Source organism: Macrobrachium nipponense, chromosome 10 (assembly GCF_015104395.2).
Source record: "Macrobrachium nipponense isolate FS-2020 chromosome 10, ASM1510439v2, whole genome shotgun sequence".
NCBI classification, from domain to species: Eukaryota; Metazoa; Arthropoda; class Malacostraca; order Decapoda; family Palaemonidae; genus Macrobrachium; species Macrobrachium nipponense.
In genome coordinates, this window is record NC_087204.1 from 86,879,324 (window position 1) to 86,895,099 (window position 15,776).

Here is a 15,776-nt window from a genome sequence, read left to right on the forward strand (position 1 = left end):
GCTGGATGAGAAGCGCCTCCAGCAGGCGTAACCGACGGGCATCAGCGGCCTTACTGATGATCTTCGTGTTCTGGATGAACATCCCGGGAGATAGCCTCTTGATGATTGGTGCGGGCGTGATTCTTGATAGCCCCCTCTTAGGCATGGCATGAGGGTCTCTCTTAAGGCCAGCTTACCCTACATTTCAGCGTGTGCTGCACTCCTCAGACTCATCACCAACTCCTCCCAAATTATTGTTAGCCCCGCCCTCTTGAGTGCTCCCCAAGACATATGAGGCACCACCCAACGCATCAAACTGAGCTTGATGGCTGAAGCCTGCAGGCGCCACTCAGACTCACTCTGGCGACGACTACTCACTAGTAACATGGAATGGAAATGATGGGAAGCTCGTTTTCTCATAGATGCTTATCAGCATTATCCGTGTCTATGGAATGTAGAATTACAGAAATATAAAAACAGAGATGTTCGCGACATCACCATGAAAAAAGTAATGGAAGAAATGCTTGTAATTAATGAAAAAATTACAGAAAATATAAAAAAGAAAATTTGTAACTTCTTTTGTTCCTTCACTGTCAAAGCCAATCGTTTGCCCATTTCCTTTTCTTAAGACAATTATGCATTTGATCATACATTTATGCTAAAACAACGGCAGCACAGGCAAATTCTTTCTTGTCACTGCTCATTGTGGTTCTCAGTTAGAAGTCTTTGTGCTGAGCTTTGTGGTTACATTTAGAACCTCGGATTCTTATAGCCGGACTCCCCTCACTGTTTAAAGACCTCCCTGTTGTATTTGGCCCTATGGGAGCTTAAATAAATATCGTATAATACAAATGTCCCACGACACCATCCAAAAGGCCAATTTCTGGCCACTTCTGTCAGTATTTATCCTAAAACAAAGATAAGTAGAAAGATAACCAGAAAGATAGACAGAGAAATAGACAAATAGATATTGGAGTGTGTTGTACTTTACTTTTATTGCTGGCTGGACGGCTCTCAAGGGCGTTATTCATTTGCATATGGCCGAATGGAAAAAGGGATCTGTCCCGGAGGATGACCAACGTTTTTGTTTTTTACCGATTAGGAGAGGGAAAAAAATTATCTTTTATTTACAACACAAAAAGACGACACTTTTGGCGTGTGCTTTTTTAATATAAAGTTTTATACTCGTGTGCGTATGCTTTTTTAATATAAAGTTTTATGCTCGTGTTTATTTCAGAGAAGAGCAACATTTGACTATGGATAGCCTCTTTCATATACACTGCAAACTGAAATTACCATCAAAACCGTTCCTGAACAGGTTATGTAGATAGATCTCGTGAATTCTTTTTGAAATGCAATCTACGTCTCTATGGGTTATAAAGTTCGATTCCAAAATCATACATGAAATGTATCAATGAATCAAATATTGACGTTATCCATACTGTCTGTATCATTATAGTTCACATCAGTTTTTGCAATGAGTTATCGGAATGAGAGTTCCATTATCTTATAGCTACATTAACAAATGAATTGTTGCGACACTGGTCAACACTGAATACCATAGAAGTGGAATACAACGACTAATAATAATAATAATAATAATAATATCCTTTATTTCAGCTCAGGGCCATATAAGCGACTTGCTAATTTCTTTAACAGGCTTACTTCTGGTATCTACTGTCAAGTAGAATATAGCAGCGTTTATAAATAGAAAGACTAATAGCTTGATAGTTAGATAGATATACTCTTAATTGCACCGCTCGCACCATCTTTTATATTTAAATCAAGTAGAGAAGGAAAAGTGGAAATTTGGTGCCGTTACATAGGAGGTCATCGTATAATTTTTTTACGGATTAGGAGAGCCAAGTATCGTATATATCTTCTATGGAATGAAAGAAATGTCATCACCCAGCCTCACGCGGTATCACGTGCACCTTTGCGAAAGATTTTGTTTTCTTTGCGGTTTTGAAATTTGCTATTTATTTAGTGGAATAAATAAGATTTTACTGTTACTGAGAATCTATTTCGTGTGAGATACCTTCAATAAACTGCAAAGACTATTCATAATACAGTTTGAACTTCGTTATTCTTTATATACTTCCAAAGGTTTTTTCCGCATCCTCTCTGGGGTTTTAGAGAGTTAGTATCGCTATCCAAACCGCAGCTGCATAGGAAATTTAGTGCTGTGATTCATTTGGACAGATAAATATGGAAATGAAATGTGCTATTCCATTAACTAATACATTTGAAAGAACTATACGTAACAATCCCTTCAGTGAGCAATTGCAATTCTGATTAGTCATTCCTAAGTGATGATTGATTTTTAAATCTAATGACAACACAATATTTACCAGAGATGTAAGAACACTTTATACAGAGCATGTAAATGCCAGGCGCTCCCTGCCACCTTTCATTTCCATTAGCTTCATCTCGTATTCTCAGATATAAAATTCAACCGTTGAATATTTAATGAACAACAAATATGATAAGAAAGTTTTTAAAGCTTTTCAACTGAACATTTTTCCTTTTGATTCAACTGTTGGGTTTCAAATTATAATAATGAAAATAATAATAATATTCTGCAGTGTCAATCAAGGCCACGTTTCGCTCAGGCTCCACTGAACATGGTCAAGCCTAAAGACAAGCGTAGACTAACATTCGACTCACACTGAATGTCAGTGTACACCCATGTTTTGGCATGATCATACTCAATGGAGCGTGAGTGAAACTTGGCATCGATTAACAATGAAGAGGACTTTCTCCTGAAGGAAAACTCAATAGAAGACGTTCTCCTAAAGGACATCTCAATAAAAGACGTTCTCCTGAAGGACAACTCAATAAAAGACATTCTCCTGAAGGACATCTCAAAAGGAGACGTTCTCCTGAAGGACAACTCAATAGAAGACGTTCTCCTGAAGGAAAACTCAATAGAAGACTTTTCCCTGAAGGACAACTCAATAGAAGACTTCCTCCAGAAGGAAAACCCAATAGACGACTTTCTCCTGAAGGGCAACTCAATAGAAGACTTTCTCCTGAAGGACAACTCAAATAGAAGGCTTTCTCCTGAAGGACAACTCAATAGAAGACTTTCTCCTGAAGGACAACTCAAATAGAAGGCTTTCTCCTGAAGGACAACTCAACAGAAGACTTTCTCCTGAAGGACAACTCAAATAGAAGGCTTTCTCCTGAAGGACAACTCAATAGAAGACTTTCTCCTCAAGGAAAACCCAATAGAAGACGTTCTATTGAAGGACAACTTGAAAGAAGACTTTTTCCTGAAGGATAACTGCTATGATTTACTTAATAGAGTAGGTGCTATTAGATTGTTAGATGCTATTTCCTCTGTATGCTTAGATAACTTTGTTTGTTCCAGCTGGAAAGCTGTCAAATCAAATTTATGTAGTTTTAACAATATTCTCAGACCTAATACTATGGAAGATGTGAGTACAGAATTGTTGGCGAATCGAGTGAAAAGGGGAAGAAATATAACAAGGCCCCAGCAAAATAAAAACAAGTACTTTAGGAACGAGAACCTCTCTCGAGTGGGATATGCCAATTCTCAAACGTGTCCTAGATATAATAATGATAGTAATGGCTCAGGCTATACTTATAGAAATAACAAAATTGGCAACTATAGTAATCATCTTAATACTAGAGGTAATAGATATGGCTGCTATAACTGCGGTGAATTCAATCACCAACAATCGAACTGCAGATTTGATCATAAACTAAGATGTAACATATTGTAATGATGGTCACAAAAGTAGATTATGCGAACAAAACCCCAACTACTAGGATCTTGGCCAGGAAGATGGTGCCGACAGGAAGACTTCTCCTAGATTTCAGTGATATGTTAACGGTAGTCCATATTGATGCCCAATCCTTGTTGAGTCATAAACTTGAAATAGAACTTATGTTAAACGAACAAAACATTGATATTCTATGTGTTAGCGAAACATGGTTATACACTAATATAAGTGACGCATTTATAAATATTCCCCTGTATGATGTCTACCGTCAGGATCAAGGTCGGGGTGGAGGGGTATGTATATTTGTCAGAAACTATTTGAAGGTCACCGAAATGAATTTAACGATCGAAAAATGTGAGGGTGTAGAAGACAAGTGGATCTCGATTCAATATCGCAAGTTTCCGTCTGTTATTGTAGGATGCGTCTATCGCCATCCCAAAGCACCGGTAACCTCTTTTGATTATATCTCCGATATTTTTAAAGAAATTATTTTACGAAATAAGCATATATTTATCTATGGGGATTTTAATGATGATCTGCTAAAGACCGAGAATAAAATGTCCTAACTAATTAAAAAACTAAATTTCGATCAGATAGTAAACAAACCTACTAGAATTACTCCTACATCAGCGTCTTTAATTGATCTCGTAATAACAAATGCTAAACATATGATAATAAATATTGATATTATACCAAGCTTGGTGGCAGATCACGAGACAATCTTAACTCATCTGAATATTCGTAAGCCAAAAAAGAAACCTATTTAAAAACTTTTAGATGTTTGCAAAATTATTCTCCAGACTTTCTTTGTGATCTCCTCACGAATAACGTAAATATATTAAATGGTATTTTAAATACTGACAATGTAAACAAACCAAGTTGGAACTTTAAACGACGTCTTTACATCGTGTCCTAAACATTTGTGCTCCACGGTTGCTAACGAAAAGAAATCGTTCGTCCCCCTGCGCCGTGGATAACAGATGAAATAAAGCGAGACATGAAAGAAAGAGACAGATTGAAAAGTGAGTTAAAAAATCAAACTTTTAACATCTCCTTGAGAGAAAAACATAAAAGACCTGAAGAAGAGAGTAAATTCAAAGTTAGCGGGAGGCCGTAAGCAGTATTACAAAAGTGAATATCAGAAAGCTAAAGGCAATGTTTCTGCTACTTGGAAAATAACAAAAAATATGCTATTTAATGGACAACAAACAGATAGGAGCTCTATGCTATTGCCAGCAGTAACTAATGTACACTCTAAGGCTGAAAAATTCAATGATTTTTTCGCTGAGGTCGGGAAAAAAACTTTCGAAAAAACCCAAGAGGAAATTAGGAAATGTAATATCTCTACTGAAACAGTACGTAATATTCCAGTTAGAGAATTAGATAGTTTTAAACCTACTCCTGTTGATTGTAATACTGTCATCTTAATTATAAAAAATCTTAAAAGCACAAATGCCTTTGGATCTGACGGGATTAGTTTGCGTTTCATTAGGGATGGGTTATTATCGCATTTTACCTTACAGCTATAATTAACACATCCATAGCCACTAAAACAGTATCCGGGGTTATGGAAAAATCCCCACGTAATTCTTGTTTTTAAGAGTGGTGATATGGAAGACGTCTCCAATTATCGTCCTATATCTTTGCTACCGGTATTATCTAAAGTTCTGGAAAAAATAATTGCTATTCAATTAACTGATTTTCTAGAGACAATGGTCTAATCTCACAAAGTCAACACGGCTTCAGACCAAAATTATCAACTGAAACGGCTCTATTAAAAATATCAGATAAGATTTATAATAACATGGATAATAAGAAAGTCTCACTACTCCTTTTACTTGACCTCTCAAAAGCCTTCGACAGCGTGAATCATAATATTTTATTTGATAAATGTGCATCACTGAGTATAGATCCACTCTGGTTTATGAGTTACCTACATAACAGATCCCAGTCAGTTAGAATGGGTCAAATTGTGTCTTCCCAAAAAACTGTAGAGTTTGGTGTACCCCAGGGCTCTATTCTTGGCCCAATACTCTTTGTAATTTATGTCAATGATCTGGTAAAATCACTACCCGGCTGTTTCGTCATCCAATATGCCGACGACACCCAGATCTTAATTGAAGGATTTGTAAATGAAATAGACGAACTAATTCATAGGGCAGAATACATACTAAAGAAGGCCAAATACTACTTCTTAACTAATGGTTTGCTTCTTAATGAGAAAAAAACACAATTCATTTTAATAGGTTCCCGACAATATATATCAGAAATTGGAGACAATGTGCAAATAGATTTTAATGGAAATATGATTAAACCCATGAAAGCTGTAAAAAATCTAGGGGTTTATTTTGACAGATATATGACGTTTGAAATGCATATAGATGAAATTTATAAGAAAGTGATGGGTACTTTAATTTATTTAAATAGAGTAAAAGACTCATTTGATTCTTCTACGCGTAAAATAGTTGTTCAGTCGCTGGCTATGAGTATAATCAACTACTGTTTAAGAATTTGGGGAGTAACTGGCTCTACACAAATGAAAAGGGTTCAAAAACTTCAAAACTTTGCCGCCCGAGTGGCTATTGGTAATGTAAAAAAAACATGACCACATATCCCCTTACCTCAAAAAATTAGAATGGTTAAAGATAAAAGACAAATATACCATAGATGTCTGTAATTTGGTATTCAAAACAATACGTAAAATAACTCCTGAATGGTTATATGATTTTCCAACAGTATACGCAGTTAATGGGGTTTCTACTCGACAGCAGGAAAATCTGTATGTAGAAAGGGCGAAAACAGAGATAGGCTCCCGCCAGTTTAGTATTCGAGGCCCACCCAGCATTATACAATAAAGTACCAGGCACAATTAAACAAAAATCCTCTCTCGCTGCTTTTAATGTACACTTAAAGAAACTAACTTTAAATGGTTCCGATTAATGTAAGAACGTTATGCTTAATTGTCTTATTAAAAGTGCTTTTGAAGGCACTACTGTACTTTTATAGATGTTGGAATTATTTTTAGATAATACTTATGGATAAGATGGCTTTTATTTACAAATTAAGATTTCCTTATAATCTAGTATGCTTATTTGATTACTCTGTATTATTTAATACTATTTGTACATGACTTTTTTTTAACACAACTTATGTGGTCTATGACAATGTACTTCAATATTCGGGAAGAGTAATTTTTACTCACTATATTTTAAGTAAATGCTTTCTAATTTTATGATATTCTTTTATTACTGATGAATTATTTTAATTACAAAGTTTTAGCCAAATTGTTGATTCCTAAAACAACTTTTGTATGTCTAAAATAAATATTTTAACTATTTGTAAGATGATTTTACTAATTGTAGCTTTATATTTTATGAATACCCAATGTAAATATTGGAAATAAAGAATTATTATTATTATTATTATTATTATTATTATTATTATTATTATTATTATTATTATTATATAATAGAATACTGTCTCCTGAAAGATAACTCTACGGTGGATAAACCCCCGATTTTATACTGTTTTAATCGGAAATAGTGTCCAATTTTGCAACCTGCTTTCCTCTTCAGGTGTGACAAAAATCGGTGAGTTACTTGCAAAATGCAGTAACCTAGGAAAATCAATTATCAGAAAAAGAGAACTCTATACAAACTAAATGACGCTGATGCAGGTATAAAAGAGGGTCTACTACCTGATAGTGATAGTAATTAATATTGTAATGATAATTTTATAAGTATTATAGTGAACAGTCAAGCTTCCACAGAAAGCAGTTCAAATGTGGCAAAAAGGAATTCTTGCAGCGTTGCTTCTGCAATCTCACTTCCTTCAAAAATAATGATACAATAGCAAACTATTTAAGTCCTAGTTCTTCATAACAGGCAAGTGCTGCAATCTTAATAACATGAGTTTATACAATGTTAACACTTTGCTCTAAGAGATGGATGTATTTCTAGGTTTATGAGTTTACCATACCCACCTCCAAACCATCCCTATGCCCCATCAGACCAACCTGAAACTTCACTGCCCCACGTCCTGGTGGCCCAACCCACTCTCTGCACTGTCCTTGCACCCTGGCAACCCAAATCATCTCCCCACCGTCCCTGCGCCTCCTAATAGTCCCCATCATCCCCGCTGCCCAACCTGACTCCTGACCATCCCAACAGCCCAACCGGCCTGCCCACCATCCCAACCCCGGCTGTGCCAACCAGCTTGCCCACCGTCCCACCCTGTCTGTCCTAACCGGACTGCCCACCATCCCACTCACAGCTGCCCCAACCAACCGGACTCCCACCATCCCACTGCCGGCTAACCAAACCAGCCTTCACACCGTCCCACCCCTGGCTCTCCCAACTGGCCTGTCCACCATCCTACCCCTGGCTGTCCTAACCGACCTGCCCACCATCCTACCCCTGGCTGCCCCAACCGGCCTGCCCATTGTCCACCCCCGGTTGCCCCACCCGGCGTCCACACCGTCCCACCCCCAGCTGCCCCAACCGACCTGCCCACCGTCCCACCCTGGCTGTCCCAACCGACCTCCCCACTATCCTACCCCTGGCTGTCCTAACCGACCTGCCCACCGTTCCACCCCCAACTGCCCCAACCAAGCTGGCCACCGTCCCACCCCCGGCTACCCCAACCCATCCTACCTACCGTCCCCCACCCCTGGCTGCCCCTACCGGCCTCCCCACCATGCCACCCTTAGCTGCCCACCTGGCTAATGATGTCCCACCCCCAGCTTTTCCAACCAGTCTCCCCACCGTCCCACCCCAGCTGCCCCACCCGGCCTCCCCACCATCCTACTCCCAGCTGCCCTGCTCAGCTTCCCCACAGTCCGAACCCCATGTACCCCACAGAGAGAAAGAGAGAGAGAAGGAAAGAAAGAAAGAGAGTAAGAGAGAGCATCTTATGGAGATGCCTTTATCCAATTAACACCCCTGCTTAGCTTTTGACCAGGAATGTCACTGAATCCTGTGAATGTTCCTTAGGCTTCCAAGAATCCTTTGGATTTCCTGTGACTTAAAAGAATTTTGTGATTTTCCTGGGCTTTAGTGGAATACTGCGGAATTTCTGGGGCTTCGAATCAATTTCTATAAGTGATCATAAATTTCTGACTAAATAACTGAAAAACACTACTTAAACACTTCATAAAAGTCTTTTCCTTGCTGTCGCACTTTCAAGTAATGCTAATAGAATAGACTGCCAAATCCATCTTCATCAATAAGAGGGTGGGGCTAACAATAATTTGGGAGGAGTTGGTGATGAGTCTGAGGCGTGCAGCACACGCTGAAGCATAGTGTAAACTTGTCTTAAGACCCTCTCGTGCCATGCCTAAGAGGGGGCTATCAAGAATTATGCCCACACCAAACATCAAGAGGCTGTCTCCCGGGATGTTCATCCAGAACATGAAGATCATCAGTTACACCTGCTGGAGGCGCTTCTCAACCAGCAAATAAAACCAGCACTTAATACGACCCAGGAAGAATTTCTCCTCCCCATGAGTATGAGAAGACCTGTCACTAACTACGACACCACTGATCATGAACTGGATTGAGGTTGGGACCGTCTTCTTTATAATAATAGATTCAAGTATATTAAGGTCGTTTTCGTTTAGAGTTTGTCCGATTATATATGTATATATATATATATATATATATATATATATATATATATATATATATATATATATATATATATATATATATATCCATTCAGGAAATCGCAGACAACCACATCAGAAGAAAAATTTATTAGAGATGTTTCGCACATACAATGTGCATCTTCAGTCTGTTGAGATAAAAAACACATACATATTAGCATTCAATAATAGCAGGATTCTTAATATAGTAAAAAGACTAAAATTAACTTAAAATTAACATAAAGGACTAAAAATTGACAAATAAAACTAAAAAGTAAAAAGTACAAATAAAAACAAATACCAAGGCGCAACCAACCGTTAGTTGAGAAGGAAGGAGGTATAAATGACTAGACTTGGGCAAGAAGTTAAAACGTTGACTATGCCAGATAAAGCGGAGAAGATGAAACTCCACTATTCAACGAGGGAACAAGACGTTTAATATATAATGACTCTAGAGTGGTTATGTAATCAGAGTCTTTAACCGAGCCTAAAATAGAGAAGTGTTGTTTCTTCACAACTATCTTGCAATTGATTGCATGGTTTTTTATGTTTGAGTGTTCAGGCCTACTTAATTTTAGTCTTTTTACTATATTAATCCTGCTATTATTGAATTCTAATATGTATGTGCTTTTTACCTCAGACTGAAGATGCACATTGTATGTGCGAAACGTCTCTAATAAATTTTTCTTCTGATGTGGTTGCCTGCGATTTCCCTGAATGGATGTATGTGATATACCTGCATAGCCTATATATATATATATATATATATATATATATATATATATATAATATATATATATATATATATATATATATATATTATATAAATATATATCTATGTATCTATATATCTATCTCTCTCTCTCTCCTCTCTCTCTCTCTCTCTCTCTCTCGATGTCTCCTCCCGTCAATCTCATGTCTCTCTCTCTGCTCCTCTTCCCTTCTCTCTATATATATAGATATATATATATATATATTATTATATATATATATATATATATATATATATATATATAATAAGTTTTATACTTCGAAAGCATAAGTTTCCTTCCGATGTAAAAGAAAAAAATATATGAATACAAAAATGAAAGGCAAAAAATCACCCATAATAAAATCAACGCAGAGTTTTCATATAGCTTACGCGCTCTGAAGGAGGATCCTTCCGTTCAAAAAGGAAAAAAGATCTTGGAAAAACTTTGAATGTATATATTATTCCAACAGGTAGACAACCAAGTTGGTTCGGATAAGAAAAATTCTCTATACTAAAATATAAATTTTATTTCCTCCTTTCTAGAATATAATGAATTAATATGGTCACTTCTTGCCTGCCTTGCCCCCGTAACTTTTTTGTTTACATCAACAACACCCAAACAATTCCAATGGAATGGGAGGAAACCAATTCAGATGAAATAAGGTTGTCAAATACAGATCATAAACTTATGAGTAAACTTCAGTTTCCTCGCATTCAACCATAAGAAACATAATCGTGAAAATATATTTTCTAACAAAAGAAATACCCGTTAGAAGTCAAGAGGTTACTTTCCCAGTTGGAAGGATGCCAGTGACACTGGAATCTTTGTGACGGCTGAGCAATTTCTGAGGAAAAATAAGAAAACTTTAGATTACAGCACCAGCACAGCAAACCAGACTTACAGATAACGAAAGTTAAAGTACGAAAAACTCAAGTCTGAAGAGACTGGTACTGCATAGCGTTAAATGCTCCTTGAAAACCATTTTTAATGCAGGGGTCAAATGTTGAATGACTGACAGTATGAGTAAGCATAAGAAAGAGGATTATTATTGCCTACTATATTGGCAAAATTGCTCACTTTAATGAAAATCAGATTCAAGACCAAGGACTTCCAGTGCAATAAAGGACCGCCAAGAACTTCATCCCTTATTTCGCCGAAGCAGATTTATGGGTATTTCCGGAAGGCTTCCCATCTTATCGATGAAGATGGATTTGGCACTATATTCTATTAGCGTTACTTGAAAAGACTTTTAGAAGTGCTTAATTTGTGTTTTTCAGTTATTTAGTCAGAAATTTATGGTCACTTATAGAATCAAGCATGTAATACCAGTAAAAATGTGCTAATATATATATATATTTATATATATATATATATATATATATATATATATATATATATATATATATATATATATATATATATATATACTTAGAAATTAAGCAACATTTTTACTTAAAAACAGTGTGTACAAATGTAAACTATTTTGCTTGCCTGAGTACCTGTGGCTACAGAAATCAGGCAAATTTGTCTTCCTCCTTCATCCATAAACTTCTGAACCAAGTATGATTCTAATGTGTTGAAAACTTTCAGAGCATCAACTTCTTCATGTGCCCACTTGGAGGCCTTATAAACAGTAGGTTGAGCCGAATATACCCTAAGGACCACCCAGATCTCTCTCGCTATTTCTCTAATAAGACTTCCTGGAAGTTGGGATCCCTCCATCTCAACACCTGTTGTTTTATCTTCCCATGCACACTTGATCTCCTGCTTCTTATGACTAAGGCCCTCCAGACACTTCGGTCCCTTTTCCCGTTTATGCTAACATTCTACTAATCCTATCGCCACAGTTCCCATATTCTCTCTTTCTTACCTATGTCCGTTAGTCACATAATTGCATTGATTAAGTTGTGTATTTGTGATTGCAGATTTATTTTTAATGGAGAATATTACCAACAAATATTTGGTATGGCCATGGGTAACCCTTTATCACCTCTCCTTTCAAACTTATATATGGAATTTTTTGAAAGACAATACCTCCTAAATATCACACTTGCCCCCTTAAAGTGGTACAGATATGTAAATGACATCTTAGTAGTCTTACCTGTTGGTATCGATGTAGATGATTTATTGTCTATTTTGAATAATTTAGTGCCATCCATAAAATTCACTGTTGAAATTGAAAATAACAATGTCATCCCTTTCCTAGATGTATTAATACATAGAGAATCTTTCCAATGTAAATTCAGTATTTATAGAAAACACACAAATAATTTAACATATGTACATTTTTATTCGGAGCACCATCTTAATATTAAAATTTCAACTTTTTCTTCTATGTTCCTACGTGCTTTGCATATCACGAGTCCACAATAGCTTGACCAAGAAATAGAATACATAAAAAAGATAGGAAACGATCTCAGCTACCCACCTCATATAATTGATTTATGTTATCAAAAAGCTCACAAAAAGTTTTATAGTGTTGCTAGTAATGAAAAAGAAATCCCTAGAAATGTTCTTAGCTTGCCTTACTTTCGTGGATTTGAAACCATAATATTTAAATCGTTTAATGTTAATGTAGCGTTCTCTTATAACAATACCATTAAAGATATGTTAATTAAGAATAGTCCCGTAACAAATAACAACATCATTTACAAAATTCCTTGTAAGGATTGCCCATCTTTTTACGTTGGTCAGTCAAGTAAAAATTTATGTGCACGTATTAAGCAGCATATGTATTCAGTTAGAACAGCCCATACTTCAAATGCACTGTTTATCCATCTGAGTGAAAAATCTCATTGTATTAATTGAGGTGATACCTCGGTAATTGCTAGATCTAACGATTATGTTTCAAGAAATTTACTGGAATCAGCAATTATACAAATCACTAATAAAAACAACCTAAATCTTAGTCTGGGATTGTACCATTTGGATCCATATATTTGTAAAATGTTTATGAAGGACCTTAAAATAAATAAACTACTAATTAATTAGTCCCACATGTATATAGTTATTATTTCTCTCTCTCTCTCTCTCTCTCTCTCTCTCTCTCTCTCTCTCTCTCTCTCTCTCTCTTGCTCGATATATTTATATCCTTTTTTCGTCTTTTCAATCATTTTTTGGGAACATTTTTGTAAATTTCATGGTAATAAGTTGTATATGCCTCCTTGTTTTTTTCAAAATGTATTGTTTTCTGGATGAATCATCTGTTGACCACGTGTGTTGCTCCTCCAAGGTGTGGCTGCCTAAAAATCGCTAATCTTGCCCTCAGGCGTTTCCTCGTTTCTTTAGAGTGAAATCGACCTTATTGCTAATCTTGTAATGTCAGTTTGGATTTAAGCCTACTTTTACTATGTTTTTCCTCTGTATGATCAGTTGTGCCTTAGTAAAGGGTCGTGCTAGACCGAAAGTTCTTGGCTATCTCGCTTTCATTTTTCCTTCGTGGCAAAAACCTTTATATTTTGGAACAGACGATGCAAACATTTCGGTATCCTTCAGCCTTTAAAGCAGATCAAATAATGATGCTGTCGAACAGATGAGCCAATTCGCGCTCTCACTCACACTCGAATATTATTTAAATAATTCCCATCTATAGATTATCGACGAAAGGGATGTGGGAATAGAGGAAAAAATCACGATAAATTTTTTTGTAAGGTAGAAGGCAAAAGCAAAATACACATCGTAGACTGTTACGCATATGAAGAAAAATTGCCTCTGTGCACCATATATTCATTAGTCCGTCACGAAAGAAAACATCATCGATTATCATAATGTGAACAGATAATGGAACGGGTTTATCAGAGGCTACATCGACGAATTCCCTCACCCTGCCTAAGGGAGCAGTCCCAGGAACTGGAAATTACCGGAATTATGAAGCCGCTGGGCCCACACATCATTCGAGCCTCTTTTTTTCTCTTCTAAAAATCCCAGACCATAAGCCCTCGAAAAGTGACTTGGTTACCTTCTTCTTTCTTTTATTTCTAATATTCTTTAAGATATTCAGCGTGGTGTTTTACTACCGTGGCGCTGAGATTAAGAACCCCCCCCCCCTTTTTTTTAAACCAAAGAATAGGATTTTTTCAAAACTTATCATATGATTTTATGGAAAAATCTACGCGGGGACAGATTGTCGTTAATTAAGGTAGCACTCAAACTTTGTTATGACAATCTCACCCAGCTTCTTATATTCTTTGGAGAACTTTGTTGGGATTATTACTCTCTCTCTCTCTCTCTCTCTCTCTCTCTCTCTCTCTCTCTCTCTCTCTCTCTCTCTCTCTCTGCCTAGCTGGAAACCTCATCTGTATATTAATTTTTTGCTCTCTCCCTTTCAGTGTGACAACATTTCATCCTTTTTCTGTTTCCCTAGCGTGCCTAAAAGAGACCTGTTTTATTCACGAGATTTGTTCGTTTTCGTGGAGAATCTTGACCGAAGCTATTTTTTTATTATTATTATCCGTTAGGTTTTCCGAGAGAATCAATATTGATCACTATTAACTTTCCAAATGTTAATGCATGCGATAAATGCACTTATTCTCCCTTTCGTATGAATGCGAGGAAAATCTTTCGAAGTTCATATGATAAGAGGATGGGAAGAGATATTTTATGCCTATAGCAATAAAACCTTTAAAAAAATGCCAGATATCATATAAACAGCCAAAAAAAGACATCGGGCTGAGAAATAACAACTGAATTCGAGGTTTTTATTCTGTTTACTATAGACACATTACGAGTTTATATTTGTTATGCATCAATATACAAATTCTTTATTGTTGGTATGTACGTGAATTCCATAAATGTGCATACATATGCAAAGATTTCGGTGGGCCAAAAACATATGATTACCCATTAAATGATGCCAAAAACAAGTAAAGAAAGAAAATGTTGGCATCGTCCAAGAATGATTGGCTGACATTGACAAAGACATTTTATTGGCGTATAACAAGAGGCAGACAAACTGGCAGTAAACGAACTGTCTCACAGTAGACAGGCGGTTAATTTATTTACCTCTTCTGCCAACCAGGTTTTCATGTCTTCACTGCAATCCCTAGGCTGTTCCAAAATCCCTACAAGAGTCAACGCCTAAAGGAAGAACTTTGTCGACTTCCACTGTATATAATCAAATTCTACCCATTCCTTTACTTATGAACTATGCATGTGTATGTATGTTATATATATAAAAAAAAAAAAAAAATATATATATATATATATTATATTATATATATAATATATATATATATATATATCATATAATAATATATATATATAGATTATATATATATTAGATCTATTATATATTCTATATATACTATATATAGTAATATATATATATGTATATTATATATATAGATATATATATATATATATATATATATATACTATTATATATAGAATATATATATATTATATATATATATATATATTAATATATATATATATATATATTTAAAATATAATATAACCATATATTTTAAACTAGAGTCCAAGTTTTATTGTAAATTCCATCCTTTCGGGTAATATACGGCCCCACTCAGCCGTATATTTTGTCCCTCCATGTAAGGCCATTTTAGGGGTGCCAGTAAGTCATATCCCTCACTTTATACTGAGGGAACGAGCAGATCATAAACTATATATATATATATATATATATATATATAATAT

At 35.9% G+C, this 15,776-nt stretch overlaps 1 protein-coding gene across 1 annotated transcript; it reads left to right on the top strand.

The window, feature by feature from the left end:
- The first annotated feature begins 3,730 nt into the window (after positions 1-3,730).
- On the top strand, positions 3,731-9,285 carry LOC135224031 (uncharacterized). The gene is made up of 4 exons (XM_064262953.1): positions 3,731-4,021; positions 7,898-8,181; positions 8,219-8,576; positions 9,070-9,285. The coding sequence occupies exons 1-4, from the start codon at positions 3,731-3,733 to the stop codon at positions 9,283-9,285; spliced, it is 1,149 nt and encodes a 382-aa protein (XP_064119023.1).
- The last annotated feature ends 6,491 nt before the right edge of the window (positions 9,286-15,776 follow it).

Coding starts and splice junctions, on each gene's coding strand:
- LOC135224031 (XM_064262953.1), top strand. CDS start 3,731: ATGGTCACAAAAGTAGATTATGCGAACAAAACCCCAACTACTAGGATC. Junction 8,182..8,218: donor CTGCCCATTGTCCACCCCCG/GTTGCCCCACCC, acceptor TCCCACCCCCAG/CTGCCCCAACCGACCTGCCC. Junction 8,577..9,069: donor CCCCACAGTCCGAACCCCAT/GTACCCCACAGA, acceptor CATGCCTAAGAG/GGGGCTATCAAGAATTATGC.